The 18,936-nt window shown below is 35.9% G+C and overlaps 1 protein-coding gene across 3 annotated transcripts in view; it reads left to right on the top strand.

Moving 5' to 3' along the window:
* Positions 1 to 18,936, top strand: part of fcho2 (FCH and mu domain containing endocytic adaptor 2) — a 144,085-nt gene that overhangs the window by 36,616 nt on the left and 88,533 nt on the right. For all 3 annotated transcript variants that reach the window (XM_028805664.2, XM_028805663.2, XM_028805665.2), the window contains exon 2: positions 2,911 to 3,002. In XM_028805664.2, the coding sequence (XP_028661497.2) occupies positions 2,911 to 3,002 (92 nt within the window). The remainder of the gene's footprint in view (positions 1 to 2,910; positions 3,003 to 18,936) is intronic.

An 18,936-nucleotide genomic window follows, 5' to 3' on the forward strand; every position in this document is an offset into this window, starting at 1 on the left:
TGATTGTCAATTGTATTCAGTAGGGTTTAAATTGATACAAGATGTTAACTATTAATTACGTGGAAAATATTTAAGCCTTTTTTGTTTTTTTAAAACCATTTATTTGTTTTGCACAATAACGTTTGAATTAGTTTAACCTTGGAATACCCTCAGTTGATTAACAGGCAAGTCTTGCCTAATAGCAGTTTTTTCCATTTATTTTTATCCTTTTTAGAAGAAGCAGGCCAAGTGACTTGTGCAGTCTCTTTCAGCTGGTTGAACAATTTCGCCATACATGTGAGGTCAGGAAGGATGAAGCCTCTGTTCTTAAAAAAGATTGTAAATGCTGGAATGTAGTTTGCCAGACAACAACTAGGTGAAGACTAGAACTCTTGGAAGCATGTCCTCTAGACAAAAGTGCTGCTGTTTGGTGAAAACCAAAAACAGCTTTTGACCTAAAGAACCTCATGTCAACTGTTATTCATGGCAGCAGAAGCATTCTGGTGAGAAGCTAATTTTTTTGACTAATTGAATGGCCAGCTGTGAATTCCACATTGTGTTAGGGAATATTTGATGAGAATGGTAAAGCAACCCTTAGAAAACTGAAGCTACCCTAACAACAAAATAGTGATCATAAATATTCAAGCAAATCCACCAAAGAATGACTCAGAAAGAAAAAATGGAGGGATATGAAATGGTCAAGTCAAAGACAACGCCTTTGCAATGTGCTATTGACGCTGTTACACAGTTTATTTCCAATATATTTCCACACTTTTAGGAGAAGCATGTTAAGTAACTTGTTCACACTAAGTCAGAGGTGAGGATTGATTGAGCAATGTCATGGTTTAAACCTCATTGTCTGTCTGAAATACTAATTACATACTGAGAATTTAGCAGTCCCTTTTAATTAAAAAATGCTACATTGCATCTGTTTTACATTTCAGGTAATTACTGGTGTTTCCCTTATTTGCAGAGGAATCTCCTGAAAAGATAATTAGCTAGGTATAAGGTATACTTCAGAATTCCCTTACAAACTCCAGTGTAGTGTCTTTAACATGTAATTTTGATTTTGGGAATTAGGTAGTGTTTGCAAGTGATGATCAGTGTCAACTTGAATTATATTTTTCAGAATTGTAAATATAATGCACGCTAAAAGAATGTAAAGACAGCCCACCTTTATTTTATATGGACCTTCTCTATTGTGAACATCACTTCAAGGTACTTTAAGAGTACCGTATATATTGCATAACCGTCTACGTATATTTTTTTTATAGTTATAGCAATGGTAGGTTATGTGACTTGCTTGGGGTCACACGATGTGTTTGACTTTGGAATGGAATCAAAAGACTTGTGGCTTCCAGTCTGTTTCTTTATCCACAACACCATTCTTTCTGATTTAGTGCAGGTAAATTATAAGGTTTGTACGTTCATTCTAAATATACAGTACTTACTGTGAATGTGCAGGTACAATTTAAAAGAGAATTAAACAACATGCTCAACTACACGTCTTCACAAGTACAGACGTTAAGTTTATAGAGGAGTTGTATTTAAACTATATAATGTACTTACTAGACCACATTTAAAATGTAATTTTCATCTCGGGAAAACAAGAATGGTATTACAGCTTTAGAGGAAGACAAAGAAATTGCAGGAATATAGACTATCAACAGAAAAAAACTCTTCCATCCTGGACCTTATTTCCTCCTGTTTTACAGTTTAAACTATGTGAATTTGAGCCTCGTTCAACAGTTGAAGAAATCTTGCTCAATAGTAAGGCATGTAGCAGTCACATTTGGAGAAAATTAGTTGGCATCAAGAATGCTTGTCTGGGAAATGGTAGGACAACACCTCAGTGATTGCTGACTCTCCTGCATTGCAAGTTATTATCTTCCAGTGCTTACTTAGGATGCTAAGTTGTTTCGTCCTCACAGGTGGTGCAGTGGTAGTGCTGCTGCTTTGCAGTAAGGAGACTGTGGAAGATTGTGGGTTTGCTTCCTGGTTCCTCCCTGTGTGGATAGCGAGCGCTTTGAGTATTGAGAAAAGCGCTATATAAATGTAATGAATTATTATTATTATTTTAAGCATAGCACATTATTTGTCAAAATCCTTTTATCATTTTAATTTTTTTATAGGTGGAACCTTAACACATTGGGTAATGCTGCTGTCTCACAGATTCAGCATCTTGGGTTTGAATCCCATGCCCAGTCATTGTTTATGTGGGTTATCTTTTTGTATCCCCAAAGGTGTGTTTGACTTGTCAGCTGGCAATTCCAAAACGCCACTGTGATTGTGATTGTGTGTGTGTGTGTCCATGAGGGAACCCTTTAATGGACTGAAACTGTGTCCAGAGCCATTTCCTTACTGGATCCTGGTGCTACCAGCATATGCTTCTCCTCCAGTGACATGATTTCGATTAAGCAGGTTTAACAGTGTTGTTTTTCATACCTGAAAGACATTAAAATGAATTAAAGGTTGAATCAACATTTTTAAAATTAGAATAGGCATAGACTATACAGAAAGCCATTTATATTGTTATGGAAAATTGAAGGGAAAATTCAATTGTTATTTTTAAAGATTCATAAATGATAAAGGCCTCCTTAAATTATTTAATGCTTTAATGAATTATTCAAATCCTGCGAACTAGAGAGTGTAAAAGAGTGCAGCAGCTTCTGTTACTCTACTTCATTCTAGTATCCCTTTGGAGAATGTACCACAAGGTGTTTTTCAAGAACCACCATGGCCAGAATGAAAACTACTGATAAAGGCCTCTTTACTTCCCAACTGTCAGTATTACGGACAATGCATTTTTTCATTATAAACAAGTCTCGAATGGTAACTTATTTTATTGTATTAAAACTAGCAGATGTATGTATTGTTATTTGCACCGTATTGTTCACTTCCATCTCTCATATTTTTTCTTTTTTGTTTCAGGGGGAAAAGAACAGTGGCTTTGATGTGCTTTACCATAATATGAAGTATGGGCAAATTTCTTCCAAGGAGTTATCTGATTTTATTAGGGAAAGGTAAGCTTCATATTCAAACTGTTGAAAGCTACTTCAGTACCTTTCATTACATATTTTATGTAAATGTGTGCTATTATATTTTTTTTAATTAGTGAGTGTGTAACATTCTAAAATATTTGTTTATCAGTTTTCATATTGGCTTTTTTCTGTGGAAAATGGAGCTTTACAGTAACCTCCTTGATTATTCCAAATGTTCAGTTAAAACTAAGAGCTGAAAATGAAATTCTAACATTCTTAAACTGTAACAGACTTGAAAGGCAATCAGTAGCTCAGCAGAGTTTGATTGATTTTAATAAAGAAAGTCCTGTAGTTGAATGTTCATCATCGACGAGGGGAAACACAGATCTGCTCTTACAATATACAGAATGATATTGGCATGGACTGTAAAGTAGAATTCTTCTTACTTGAATTGTAATTTTTAATGTAGGCAGCTATGTAAATAAATAAGAACCTACTTTTATTCTTATTCATATTTTCCATAGTGCTGAGTCTAACAGGTGCAACAGCATATTGAATGAAGATTGATATGCTGCAGTTAACCATCCAAATCATCAAAGCAGATAATAGTGAAATGCATATAAATATTCACTATAATATTTATTTTATTTAATTGACTGATTGGAATGCACACACTCTTATGTAGCACAAGTAAGCCGATCAACGGAGTACCTAAACAACTACATTTTACTAATGTATTATTGGAATAAAAACACTGTAAGCAGTGAGAAGAAAATATTTACGAGCTGTGGTAGAAATCTGACTCTGGATAATTAACACATGTAAGTGTTTATTACCGGTATTTATCATATATAGTGAAAGCATAGTGTTCTATCATACTCATTTCATATAAACACAAAATGGATATGTATACAGTGTATATATCATACTGTGTATACTGCATATGTTTTATTTGTATAATTTGTCCTTGTATAGCAAGAATGAATGATGTATTTGCACTTTTTATTCATGAAAACAGGAATATGCAGGTATATAAGTAGACCTGTGGTAATATTTTTAGTTTTATTCTTTTGCTTATGACTATGCTTATGATTCAGAACATTTACTCCCTAAAACATAATTATAACAAGGTAATGGTAGAAATTATTTACTCTAGCGTTGTTTTATTAGCTGGTTAAAAGCAGAACATTGTGCAAAATACAATGGATATTTCAGATGTGGAGTGTGATTAGGCTGCCTAGGAGTTGGTTTTACCTTTATTTGGTCATTATTGTGCTGACTGTTGAATCCTATTTCAACTACTTCATGGCTCTATTTTTCCTCAAGAAATTTTCAATCATTTAATTTCTTTTCTGACTTCATAAATGCCCTTTGTCAGCAGTCCCATAATATGATAGTCCTTACAGCACGTTAGTTCACTTCATTACCACTTACAGCTTATTCTACGACACTGAACAAGTCACTAAACATACTTTGTACTCCATTTGTTTGTAAAAAAAAAAAAAATATATATATATATATATATATATATGTAAAAATGTGACTCTATCCTGGTCATTTTAAAGTGTCTTAGAAAAAGGTGAACTGCTGTGTTTTTATTTTTTAAAATTTATTCTTAAAGCTATTTTCAGCACACTTCAATGCTCCTAGTTAATTTTTTCTGAGTCATATTCAACAGAGGAGTCCAATAGCAACCCCTGCAATTTTCCAGGAGTTAATGGAATTGAAAATTTTACACAGGTGACCAAATAACTTGATGTATAAATTTAAAGACACCTGGTCTTATTTAGAATTGCTGTTACAAAGTAGCTTAGACTTACCCAATCCAGCTATTTCAGTCCATCCCATACATTATTTATCACATACACATAGTCACTGATGTAGCGTCTCAGCTCCATTTCCAGCTCATTTGAACACTGCAAGTAGTAGATTGTTCTCATTTCTTTCTGATATGTCCAATGTTGTGCAAAAATGACACTGCAGTATTTTGCACTTAAGCACAGAAAAGGTCCATTAAGCTGAATTCTCCAGAGCTATTTGATACTTACCTATTTGTTTTTTCTTTTTGTCCCTTCTCTTCACCTTCTTCATATACAACTTAGGTTGTGCAGAGGACTGCACCTAATTTCGTTGTATTTGTTAAAATGACAATAAAGATATTCTGATTCTGAAATGGTGTTCACAAACCTATAACTTTCATAATAAGTCTGTTAATATTGCTAGGCTTCCAATTTCTGTTCTGTGGTGGTCAACTTTGGGTATTCATGCACTTTGCGATCATTGTGGGGAGTTGGAGTTCCTTTCATCCCACACTTTCTTCTCTTCATTTTTAGTACCTCCCTTCACTTTTTTCTTTTTCCTGCACGTAAAGTCAGACCTCAAAACGTGGCATATCTCTATCCTCTCCTATCTTATATTATCCTTTTTTCAATTTTGTTTACTAGTCAAACCAGTGTCCATGATTTATGCATGTCTCCATGATACATTGTGGTTGGGTGCAGGAATGAAGGGGCTTGAAAAAAACAGTGAGGAAATTTTGGGGTGCCAACATGTCATCCCTTTTATTGTCCATGGACAGCGATAAAAACGAAACAAAAGAAATAATGCTCTTTTTTGTGTGTTCCATATGCAAGAATTCAGGAAACAAAGAGTTGCAGGGTTGCAGCCGCTTCTAGCAATGCACTGTCCGGTGTGTAGCTCTAGCCAGTAATGATACCTCCTTCTCGGATGCCCAGGGTTTTATGGCATCTGGACTGGAAGGGGCATGGGACAGATGCCTTCACTAAGCAACTTCTCAGCATTCTGGGGAAAGAAGGAGATGCCAGCATTAGCAGCAGCGTCCCCTCTCGTCTCGGTGGGTTACTACATACCTTGACTGAGCCTGCGAGGAAGTCCTCTAAAGTCCATGCATGACAGCATATAAAAGGCCTCTTCCTATTTCAGTTAAGTGGATTTCAGATCTGCATCCCTCTTCAGCCTTGAACTGGGATTCAGTCTTCAATTAAGTCAAAAATCGCTCTAAAAATTCTAATCACCAGTTTATTCAATATAACATTTTCCACTGGATTTGTACAACTTCTTTAAAATGATTTTTAATGGCCCCCTGACCCAGTTTGTAATTAATGCTCCCTTAAAGAGCCTGGTTCTTTTTTTCTTATGTTTTTATTCTGCCCTCCTGCTGCATCTTTGTGGATTCCATTATCCCCTCCTTTTTGCTCATTTTGGATGTTTTTGTTCCTTGTTCTTGACAGTCTTTTTTACTTCTTAAATTTTTTTCTTCTTCTCTTATCCTAGTCATTATTTTATAACTTATTTCCTTTTGAAGTTTCAGCTGCTTGCATTAATTTCTCTTCTCCATCCACTATATCTTCTTTAGAAAAAGGAATTTTCTCTCTATTATAAAAGGGACAAGACTTTCTCAGAGATAATTTCAAGTCCTGCGAGAGAGAATTTCATGTCCCGTGAGACAAGACTGTTTGCCAAGAGATTTTGACAAGTCCCGCCCTCCTCTCAAACATGTACAACCACGCCCATGGTCCAGTCACTTCTCATTTGTGTGAATGCTATCGTCGGACACAGTTCCTGCACACTCAGCTCGCAAGCGGGGTCAGAAATAAAAGACAAAGAATAGAAGACAAAGTAGAACGTCATAAAGAGGTTCAAAAACGTTGCAGTGATACACATGCGGAGCAGGTTAGAGATTATGAAAGTATTAAAATTCGAAAGTCTCAAAGAGCTGATAGTAAAGATCGCATTAGCGCTAATAAACGGAAATTATTACTCAGTGAAATAGCGGAACAGCGAAAAGAGATCGAATATATGGACATAGGTGATATGACAGAAATATGTAGATATTGTTCAGCTTTAAATTTTAAGTCGGAAACTTGTAGATTGTCTAATTCATGTTGACATCTGGGAAAAGTAGCGTTTCTTCCCAATGAAGAGGCGTATCCTTGAGAATTAAAAGATTTGTTGTTTGGTGAAAGTGAAATCCACATATGCGAGCAGCAGAGATGCGAAGTGGCTGACGCATAGCACCCACCTGGGGGTTGGCGAGCAAAGTGAGCAGGAGGCAGAGCCCCCTAGTACTTATTAAAACTAATTTTGTTCTAACCTGGATGAGTATGGCATGCTTTTAGCACAGTGTTTTTTTTTTTTTTTTTTCAGCCATCTCTGAATGGGGTGAGGTGGGTGCTGGTGGGCTAGGGTCCTTATTCTTTTTTTGATGATGAACTTTTCTTAATTGGTTGTTACCCTTATCTTTATAAAAAAAAAAATTTAAAAATTGTTTAGAATAAGAAAAGTTGCTATCAAATTTCACAAACCTCACTTACACTGTCACAATACTGTATAAAGGTGGTGGCCAAGTTTAAAAAGTTAGATTTTCTTGGTGGCATATATTTATTGAGCATGAAAATAGTTTTAACAAAGTATAGGACATTTCTGATATTATCTTAAGACGTTTAAGTTACTCTGAGGCTCACAATAATATTATTACATTGTCTGTAATGTATCAAATGGCATTATTACGAATGTGGAATAATAATGCACTTAGCACACATGCAATATTTCTTTATATAAATGTGCTCTTTAAATAATTTTCAGTCTTCAACTTTGTTTTGTAATATCAAATCACTTTGTATTGAATTCTTATTGATTGAAAAATGCAGAGTATGTCTGTTTCATGTTGAACATTTGGGAAGATATGTTGGCTGGACAAAGACACCGCACTGCATTAAGATAGGACATTCATTGTGTTTTTAGGTTAGGTGTTTGTTAATTCAAGAATCATAAATGAAACAACATTTTTGAAAGTCAGTGAAGGTTAGGTATTTGCTACATCATTGCTTATAGAACATTTGTGTCCTAGGCATCTGAGAACATCAAGATTCTGTTATAACTTGAGCATTTATTTCTTCTAAGTTGGACAAAATTGTTTTGGATTAAAATAACTGCTATACCTAGCATGCAAAATATTCAGGAGCTTCTTGTGTCTAAACGTGAGCACCTTACCTCTAATGCAGTGTCTACTTGGTTGAAGATAGGAATATTTCACCATTCATTTTCTTCGTTAATAAACCATTAAGAAATTTTGGAGCTGTTGTTATTGCATTAAGATATTTATATGAAAGATTTATATTTTGGAGAGCTCCATCTACAGAGCTTCGCGTCTTTGTGATGTGGTACATCACTGTGAAAGAAACTAGTAGAATGCAAAGCATATATACTTTTGGCATTCACCATTTGTCCTTCACTGTTAACTCAAAGTAACTGCAGAACAAGCAACAGCAATTTTTACTTTAACTATTGTACATTGTCTTGCATCCAAAGCAACATCTGTGTGAAACTTTAACTCAGATTGTGCTTCTGATCTTTGCAGTTTGGGAATGTTTAACTGCATTGCCTAAAAAAAGTATAGTACAGAGCTCACTGTAAATGCATTGCTGTGCATCCATCAAACCAATCTGTACTCAACTATGAGAATTTCTCGTTTTGTAATAGGTTACTATATCTTTCTTGTGTACTTGCAAACACAGCACTATTTACATTAACAACCCTTGTGCTCACTCTGGTATGGTGTTACTTGGTGTCTTACTACATTTTGCTGCCTTATAGGCATTGTGAACTGAGTGCAAGGCAATAAAAGGCATTTCAAGTCTTCTCTTCACACTAGATAGCTAAAAAGAATGTTTGAATGGAATGAATGAACAAACTAACTTTATTTGTCCCAGGATGTTTGGAATTTGGCTTTTTACAGAAGTTGTTTAAATAAATAAAAAGGAATAAAATAAAAAGTCAAAAACAGAAAGAAATAGGCAATCTCATACTAATATTTGACATGCTGGAGCGTATCTTGCCTCTGCTTAGCTAGTGATACCTGTTTGTTCAACAGACATTATTATCTACGGATTGTTAAGGAGTAACATTTGACGTTATTGAGAGAGAGATTAGAGCTACTTGTGTTTTAGAGGGTAGCTGCTGATTGGCAGAGATATCACGACCATGTGCTCTTCTCCCTACGTGGGGGTCTCTGTCCCATCAGAGTTGAACACAATCAGAAACAGTTTGACGTTGGAGTGTACCTACCTTCCGCTTGGCTAGAATTACATTTCTTTTTATTTTTTGTATTGATTTTTAAAATTTGTCCTGATTCACTACTACGTGGGCAGAGCCGCGGGGGACAGTTAGTGTATATGTATGTGTGTATATATATATATATATATATATATATATATATATATATATATATATATATATATATAATGTGTGTGTGTGTGTGTGTGTGTGTGTGTGTGTGTATATATGTGTACACAGTGAAACCTTGGATTGCGTGTAACTTGGTTTGCAAGTGTTTTACAAGACAAGCTAAAATTTTTAATAAATTTTAACTTGATAAACAAGCGAGGTCTTGCAATATGAGTAGTATGTATATGCTACTCTGTCTGCCGAGCGTCACGTGGGGATTGTGGGTAATTGTCTCCCATACTCATTCTCAGTAGGCGTGCCTCACTCATATAGTCAACATCCATATGAGCGTATACTGTTTACTATAGCATGGTGACCACGTGTATGTGTGCTGTAACGTGCGAGTCCCTGTCATGCACCCCAAACCACGAGGCTGAGTGTCAGTACTTTAGCAAAACCAGCTTTATTCAGTGTGAAACAGGAACAGCACGGTTATTTATTGTAGCGGGATCTACCGCTCTCCTATGCAGAGAGACAGCCACTAACCTGGTCACGACCCTGCCTGATTACTAAGTAATTCTGTGCTCTTGCATTTATAATGTTCCTTGCATCACCCATCGACGGCAAGCGCTTATAGCTTGACCGTGATCTTTTCTGATTCTCTTTTACGGCGAACTGCTATAGCGCTGGGAGCCTGCGGTTGCTTGCTTTGGGACGCTCACATGTTGTTATGCAAGGGGGGAATCCCAAAAGAGTTTATAAACCTTACAGTGCGTAAAGCATTTTTTTTATTTTGTGTCCAAGTGTAGTGACTTTTCAGGCAGAAGCAACTGTCATTGGATAGGTTTTCTTGTTAAAGTCGCAAAAAAAGAAAAAGACTCCAATGAGTGAACAGATAGCAGTGATTCCGTTAGAGTGAAGATTTTGTATTAATTATTTTTATATAAATATTTGTGGGTGTGAAATTAATTATCCGAGTTTCCATTATTTCTTATGGGGAAATTCACTTTGATATACGAGTGCTTTGGATTACAAGCATGTTTCCGGAATGAATTATGCTTGCAAACCGAGGTTCCACTGTGTGTGTATATGTGTGTGTGTGTGTGTGTGTATATATCTATATATATATATATATATATATATATATATATATATATATATATATATATATATATATATATATATATATATATATATATACATATATATACACACATATACACACATGCAAAGGTTTGGGCACCATAAGATATTTGAGGCCTCAAATATCTTTTCTCAAGGTCTCAATTTATAATGTTATTAAGAAATGGCAGTTAACAGGAACGGTGAACGTCAAGTTGAGGTCTGGAAGACCAAGAAAACTTTCTGAAAGAACTGCTCGTTGGATTGCTAGAAGTGCAAAGGTATGTTTGGAGAAAAAATGTGCCCAATTCCAGGAAAAGAACATCCCTCCAACTATTAAGCATGGTGGTGGCATACAGAACATGTCATTCATAGAGGGAAGATTCAAATAAATATCAGCAAGTTCTGGAAGTAAACATCACACCATCTGTAAAAATATTAAAGTTAAAAAGAGGATCCAACAATGTGATAATGATCCGAAACACACCTCAAAAGCTACATTGGAATATCTCAAGAGGCGCAAGCTCACAGTTTTGCCATGGCCCTCACTGTCCCCCCAATCTAAACATCATTGAAAATCTGTGGATAGACCTTAAAAGAGTAGTGCGTGTAAGACGGCTCAAGAATCTTGCAGAATCAGAAGCATTTTGCAAGGATGAATGGGCAAAAATACCCACAGTAGAACTGAAAGACTCATAGCTGGCTACAAAAAGCATTTATAAGGGTGTGTTACTAAATACAGACCATGCTGGATGCCCAAACCTTTGATGCAGGTTCTTGTCATTTTTTTGGTATTTTGTACCTGTTAATTATGAAAATAAGAATGTAATCTTGCTTAAAATATTAAAGAAATCTTTCATCTTTAACTTTATGCCTCTTGATGAACATGTTCTGTTCACTTAACTATACACAGTAACAGACATTTTAAGCCAGGGTTCCCAAACTTTTGCATGCATGGCATGACTTGATTACTGACATTCTGTACTTGGATTTAAAATTAGAAACCATCATGACCATGATCACCATAAATATACTGCACTAGATTATATTTGCTACTGGCTTTTTTTTTTCGCTATGGTATGTTAAGAGGTACTGCTTGGGCAGATTTCTTGCCTATAACCATTAGACTGCACAATACCTCTTCTCATTGTGCCACCCTTGCCAGTTATAGGAGATACGTTAGCATGCAAATTAATGAAAGAACTATTTAGGAAAAAATCTATAGGGAGTGTTAGAAAATACTAAACGTGGGTTCAGATGAGGAAGATCATTTTTCACTAATATGGTGGAATTCTGTAAGGAAACTTCAAAAGATCATGATCAGAGAGGTGCATATAATATTACTTATCTTGATTTTCAGAAGTCTGATCCCTCAGTAAGTTGATTCCATTTGCAGATGAGAACAAACTAGGTGGAAGGATACAGTATATGATGTAGAATCAGCTAAATTGTTATATCTATCTATCTATCTATCTATAGAGGGACTTGGATAGTATACAGGCTTTGGCAAATTTCTAGCAGATAAAATTTAATATGAAACACGTCTTGTTTTTGCAATTTTTTATTAGTTTTTAGTGCACTATGTCAATATATTCTGTGTTGCTACTAGAAGAAATTAATTTCCCCTTATAGCAACCCTCTTTGGATAAGAGGGCTTGGAAATATGGATGGATGGATGGATGGACAGATTAATAAAAAGCACTGAATTAATCATAGTTGATCATCCTTGAACTGCTTCTACTGGAAGCATGGTAATCAGTATACACTGTAATACAGTTACAAGATACATTTTTGTCCATATTGTGTAACACAAGTAGAGACCATTTAGCACCAACATGGTTCTGGTATAATGCATAGTCAGTGAGTTTGGAGAGATGGCCAGAGTGAGGTAGTGTCTTGGCTGTGCTAAAAGACTGTAACATTAGACCAACAGACTTTTACAGCTCCTTTCATGACCAGAAAGTATTGTGCATCTTTTAATACAATAAACATGCTTTCCCATTATCTGATATTTAAGACCATTTTAATGTTTTAATCCAGTACCAATGTAGTTTTTGTAAATAACTGTCTTTAGAACATAGAAAAACTCAGATGAGAACAGGTCATACAGCCCAGAAAGCTTGTTAATCCCATTGGCCTAATTTCTTCAAATGACATCAGGTCAGGTTTTGAAGAACACTAAAGTCCTACTGCCTACCACATTACACAGTAATATATTTCTTATGTGTTTAGTTCTCTGTCTTTAAGAAAAGCTGTCTAAGGTCTGTGTACAATTTTCCCTTACTAAGTTTCTATCTGCATCCCCGTGCTTTTGTTAAAAGTTTTATTTTAAAGAATCAGCCTGGATCCACCATACTAATTCTCTTCATAATTTAAAGCAATTTGATTATGTCAGCACAGAAAAAGTACCATCACAAAACAGACATAAGGAAACATCACAACAAATACACATTTAACTAAATTTTACTGTATGCCCTTCTTTCTGACAACCAAATACTAAAAAAGAAAGAGCAATTGCAGAGTTACCCTGAAACAAAGGCTTTTTTTTTCTCAAATTAAGTATACTTTTCTACCACATTAATGGGTATTGTTTTAGCTTTTTAAGCTACTTGTTCTGCCCAGTCTGTAATGGCCATGAAACAATAGTCTGTCTAAAGTTACAAAACACTAAGAATTTTGCTTAAAAACTTCCATCTACAATGGATTCTCCAAAAAAACAGAAAATTTTGACTATCCATTAAAAATACAAGCACACTAAAAAATGAAATAAATTATTGCACAAGACACAGCAAAAAGAAACAGTATTTACAAAAGGTCGGAGAATATAAAGACAATGATTGCATTTTTTCAACATTAACAGACATGTTAATAAAGAGTTTGTTCTGCATGAATAGACTCTTAATCCACAAAATTACAGGGAAATGCTGAGGCATCTGTAGGAAAACATTGGGAATAAAATGTCCAGAAGCAGCGTTGCTGGCAAATATACATTTTTCCTCAATGACCGTGAAACCTGCACACACCTCTTTGTCAGTCAGAGATTTGACAAAAAAAAAAAAAAAAAAAAGTGGTTGTTGCTATGCAGTCCCTGAAGTTGCCAGATTTTGCTTCCTGTGACTTCTTTTTGTTCCTAAAATTAAAATTGAGACTAGAGGGAAGACAATTTCCTACTGGTAAAAAAAAAACAAAAAAAAAAACAAACAATCACAGGGGAAGTACTAGACAAGGCAACAAAGAGATGAGTACAGGAAGTGTTTCCAGGAATTGAAGAAGCACTGGAACAAAGATACTGAATAAAATGGAAATGTTGTAGGTTGTGTAATAAGATTTTTGTTTTGTTTTTTTAAGCCATTCCAGGAATTTCTGAGTGCCCCCTCATATACCATTCAATGCACACATCTAATGTGCCAAGTGAGAGGGTTTATTTTAACATTTCCTAAAGAAGATAAATGCATGACAGCGCCATAACAGGAGTAGCATGAATTTAAGATGCTTGTCTGCCATTATTATATATTTATGGTACATTATGCATATATCTTGTGGCAGTCAAGAATTATGTGCATCTAAACATGGCATCAAAGCAGTAAGTTATATTACTTTACAATTGAAGTTTCTAAAATATATGAACACTTTGCAGTGTTATTTTACTGAACAGCTGAATCATTGTAGCTTTTACGTTAAGCATTGATGAGATGTGCTAATAAACACATAAGAAAATCCTTACTACATTTTCTGTAATTTGTATATAAATGTCAGCAGAACCTGCATTCACGGATCCATTATCCTGAGATGGAATTCTGTCTGGAGATATGTGTGTAAAATTTGTACGTTCTACCCATGTCTCCCTATGTCTTCTTCATGGGTTTTACTGCCACATCCCATGGACATGTAGGTTGGGTTACGTGGCCATATGTGTGTGAGCGTGAGTGCTGGTATGTTTGTCAGTGGGCCCTGCAATGTGATGGCTCCACATCCTGGGCTATTTCCTGCTTTGTGCCCGGTGATGCTTGGAATTGCTCTGCGACCCTGTTTACCTTGATTGAATGATGCAAGTCTGGCAGTATAATGTTAGTGATGAGTATAATACAGTGGACCCTTGACTTACGAACTAAATTCATTCGCGAGGGCTGGTTGTAACTCAAGTTGGTTGCAAGTCAAGACTATTTTTCCCATAAGAAATAATGGAAATTCCCTTAATGTGTTCTGAACCACCCACAGCAACACTTACTTAACTTTTTTTAATAGAAAAGGGTTGTATAATGTGCATAATTTACCAAAAACACCAATAATTTTTCTAATGTAGTAACCAAAAAGTTATAAAAAGTGCCTAGCCTACCAAAAACAACAATTTCATACTGTACTCACCGTTTAAGTTGACATCTTTGGCTTGCAGGAAGGAAGGAGGAGGAAAATGAAATGGAACGTGATTATTGTTTGGAAGGAGTTTCCTTATACAAATCTTTTCTTTGTAAAATTGTCGAGATGGTCGATTTCGACATGCTGTACATATTAGCGAGATCGGTCACTTGAACGCCACTCTCATATTTCCACACAATTTTCTTCTTCGTTTCGATTGTGATTGCTTTCTTTACCTTCGCTTCCTTCCTTAGCAATTATCGAAATAAATTCTATAAATCACTGCACTGACCGAAGTTACGTCCACAAACAATCTCGGCTGTTTGTTTACAATCGCACAAGTGGATACACGTGACCGCATTCGGGTCGTAACGCAAGATGTTGGTCGTAATTCAAAACAAAAATTTTGGTCGTAAAGCAAGTTGTTCGCATGTCAGGCCGGTCGTATATCAAGGGTCGACTGTAATTCAATTCAATTCTCCATTACAACTGCCTAGACCATGTAACATCTGTTACATAGCAGTAGTTACATACCCTCATGTTTTTATTACATTTTGAAAGTATAGATACAATGTAACTATGCAAGTACACTTGTTTTTGGATCAGTGATAAATTGTTACATTGTAATTATATAAACAGTGGAATAACAATGACAACTGAGTAACTAACTATAGTGTTACTTTGTATTACACAGTAAGTACAGAGTAATAACTCGTAGTTACACTGTACTTATACAGGTAATTACATAGTAGTTACAGTGTAATTATGGACACTTAATGTAAAGTGTTACCTAATATTTTTTCTCTCTGTTAGTGCTAGAAATTAAGAGAAAATGCAGAGTAAACTAAGTTTTGCCTTTTCAGTTATCTAAGCCATTACCTCTTTACAATAGAATTTCATTCTATGATCAATTTATAGATATTTCTTGAGGCATTTTTGTTATTTGCTGTCTTTTTAAGATATATTTTGCTAAATTTAAGGTTTGACTTAGAATTAATAAATTGCTAATAAGTGAGACATACAGCAGCACCTATTATTCAGATAAAATCAGATCATACAAAAAAATCTAATGCAAAGTATTAACTCAGAAATACTGAAACATCCAAATGAATTAATTGAGGAAAGCTTTAATAAATGAACATCCGATTCTAAATTAAATTCAAACTGTTTCTGTTAAAGAAATTTGTAGCAATTTTAAAGAGATTTAAAAAAATAGTTAAAGTAAAAATTCCTATTGTGTATAGTAGTTTAGTGAGAACGTGTGCAGTTTATCAAGAAGTCAAGCAAAATGACACCTTTTATTGACTAACAGGGGTGGCGAACTCCAGGCCTGGAAGGCCGCAGTGGCTACAGGTTTTCATTCTAACCCTTTTCCTAATCAGTGACCAGTTTTCACTGCTAATTAATTTTTCCCCATCACTTTAATAGCCCTGTTAGAAGAGTTCAGCCCTCTGAATTGATTCCTTCCTTCATTGAATGACAGCCAAGCAGAAATGAGATGTGAAACGAGCTAACAGATGACCAGCTAAATTGGGGCTTCAAACTCCAACCAATTTCTCTCCAATCACTTTCTTAATGATAAGCCAATTCTTGCTGTTAATTAAACCTGTTACATAATTCCATGGCTTGTTGCTGCTCTCATTCTGCCACAGCACACATTTCGAAAACTGTTGTTTTTCTGTTCTTTTTAAGAACACCGTCAAAATGTTTTGGTGACCTGAGAGATCAACCTTACCAAGAACATCACCTCTCTTTAATTTCAGATATTGTGTAATGGGCACAGGGGAGCTGGTCATGTGGTGGCTTGTTTTGTGTCTCATTATTGTTTGGCTGCTAATTAAAGAAAAAGAAACAATTATGGGGCCTGAGTCAAGTTAATTAAAAGAAGTAATTAGCAGCAAAAACTGGTCACTAATTAAGAAGTTGGTAAGAATGAAAACCTGCAGCCACTGCGGCACTTGAGGCCTGGAGTTCACCACCCCTGGGCTAACTAAAAAGATTACAAAATGCAAGCTTTCAAGGCAACTCATGCCCCTTCTTCATGCAAGATGAAGGGGCATGAGTTGCCTCAAAAGCTTGCATATTGTAATCTTTTTAGTTAGCCAATAAAAGGTGTCATTTTTCTTGACTTCTCACTACATTCATAAAGGCTAACATGGCACAACACCCTAGTACTGCAGTTTATCAAGAATAAGACAGCATGCTTAGCAGTATTGTGTAATTGGTCACAATAGATTGTTTATAATTGGATGTACCCCGAACAGATTTATGGTTGGAAGAAGAGGAAATATTGTGAATACAGGACTCCCTGCTAAATAAGCAATAGTTTCATTCTAGTAAGATCTGTGCAGGCTGTAATCTCAAAATATATAAACTATGTGAAGCAGGGGCCTGATAGCATTACTAATAATTAGGTTCTACACGGAGATTCATTTTTAAATGGGATGACTCGGCAAAGATGTGCAGTGTATTTTGAGCAGAGTTGAAACAAAGTTTCATACAAATTGAAAAGTAGTACATTTTACCATGAGATGACTTCCATTCATTGTCTGAAAATGTAATTGAAATATATCTCCGATTATGTACAGTATATTCTTAAGATACTACCTACAGTGCATCCGGAAAGTATTCACAGCGCATCACTTTTTCCACATTTTGTTATGTTACAGCCTTATTCCAAAATGGATTAAACTTATTTTTTTCCTCAGAATTCTACACACAACACCCCATAATGACAACATGAAAAAAGTTTACTTGAAATAAGAAAACTGAGAAATCACATGTACATAAGTATTCACAGCCTTTGCTCAATACTTTGTCGATGCACCTTTGGCAGCAATTCCAGCCTCAAGTCTTGTTGAATATGATGCCACAAGCTTGGCACACCTACAGTGGTGTGAAAAACTATTTGCCCCCTTCCTGATTTCTTATTCTTTTGCATGTTTGTCACACAAAATGTTTCTGATCATCAAACATATTTAACCATTAGTCAAATATAACACAAGTAAACACAAAATGCAGTTTTTAAATGGTGGTTTTTATTATTTAGGGAGAAAAAAAATCCAAACCTACATGGCCCTGTGTGAAAAAGTAATTGCCCCCTTGTTAAAAAATAACCTAACTGTGGTGTATCACACCTGAGTTCAATTTCCGTAGCCACCCCCAGGCCTGATTACTGCCACACCTGTTTCAATCAAGAAATCACTTAAATAGGAGCTGCCTGACACAGAGAAGTAGACCAAAAGCACCTCAAAAGCTAGACATCATGCCAAGATCCAAAGAAATTCAGGAACAAATAAGAACAGAAGTAATTGAGATCTATCAGTCTGGTAAAGGTTATAAAGCCATTTCTAAAGCTTTGGGACTCCAGCGAACCACAGTGAGAGCCATTATCCACAAATGGCAAAAACATGGAATAGTGGTGAACCTTCCCAGGAGTGGCCGGCCGACCAAAATTACCCCAAGAGCGCAGAGACGACTCATCCGAGAGGTCACAAAAGACCCCAGGACAACGTCTAAAGAACTGCAGGCCTCACTTGCCTCAATTAAGGTCAGTGTTCATGACTCCACCATAAGAAAGAGACTGGGCAAAAACGGCCTGCATGGCAGATTTCCAAGACACAAACCACTGTTAAGCAAAAAGAACATTAGGGCTCGTCTCAATTTTGCTAAGAAACATCTCAATGATTGCCAAGACTTTTGGGAAAATACCTTGTGGACTGATGAGACAAAAGTTGAACTTTTTGGAAGGCAAATGTCCCGTTACATCTGGCGTAAAAGGAACACAGCATTTCAGAAAAAGAACATCATACCAACAGTAAAATATGGTGGTGGTAGTGTGATGGTCTGGGGTTGTTTTGCTGCTTCAGGACCTGGAAGGCTTGCTGTGATAGATGGAACCATGAATTCTACTGTCTACCAAAAAATCCTGAAGGAGAATGTCCGGCCATCTGTTCATCAACTCAAGCTGAAGCGATCTTGGGTGCTGCAACAGGACAATGACCCAAAACACACCAGCAAATCCACCTCGGAATGGCTGAAGAAAAACAAAATGAAGACTTTGGAGTGGCCTAGTCAAAGTCCTGACCTGAATCCAATTGAGATGCTATGGCATGACCTTAAAAAGGCGGTTCATGCTAGAAAACCCTCAAATAAAGCTGAATTACAACAATTTTGCAAAGATGAGTGGGCCAAAATTCCTCCAGAGCGCTGTAATAGACTCATTGCAAGTTATCGCAAATGCTTGATTGCAGTTATTGCTGCTAAGGGTGGCCCAACCAGTTATTAGGTTCAGGGGGCAATTACTTTTTCA

This window comes from Erpetoichthys calabaricus, chromosome 7 (assembly GCF_900747795.2).
Source record: "Erpetoichthys calabaricus chromosome 7, fErpCal1.3, whole genome shotgun sequence".
Classification (NCBI taxonomy): domain Eukaryota; kingdom Metazoa; phylum Chordata; class Cladistia; order Polypteriformes; family Polypteridae; genus Erpetoichthys; species Erpetoichthys calabaricus.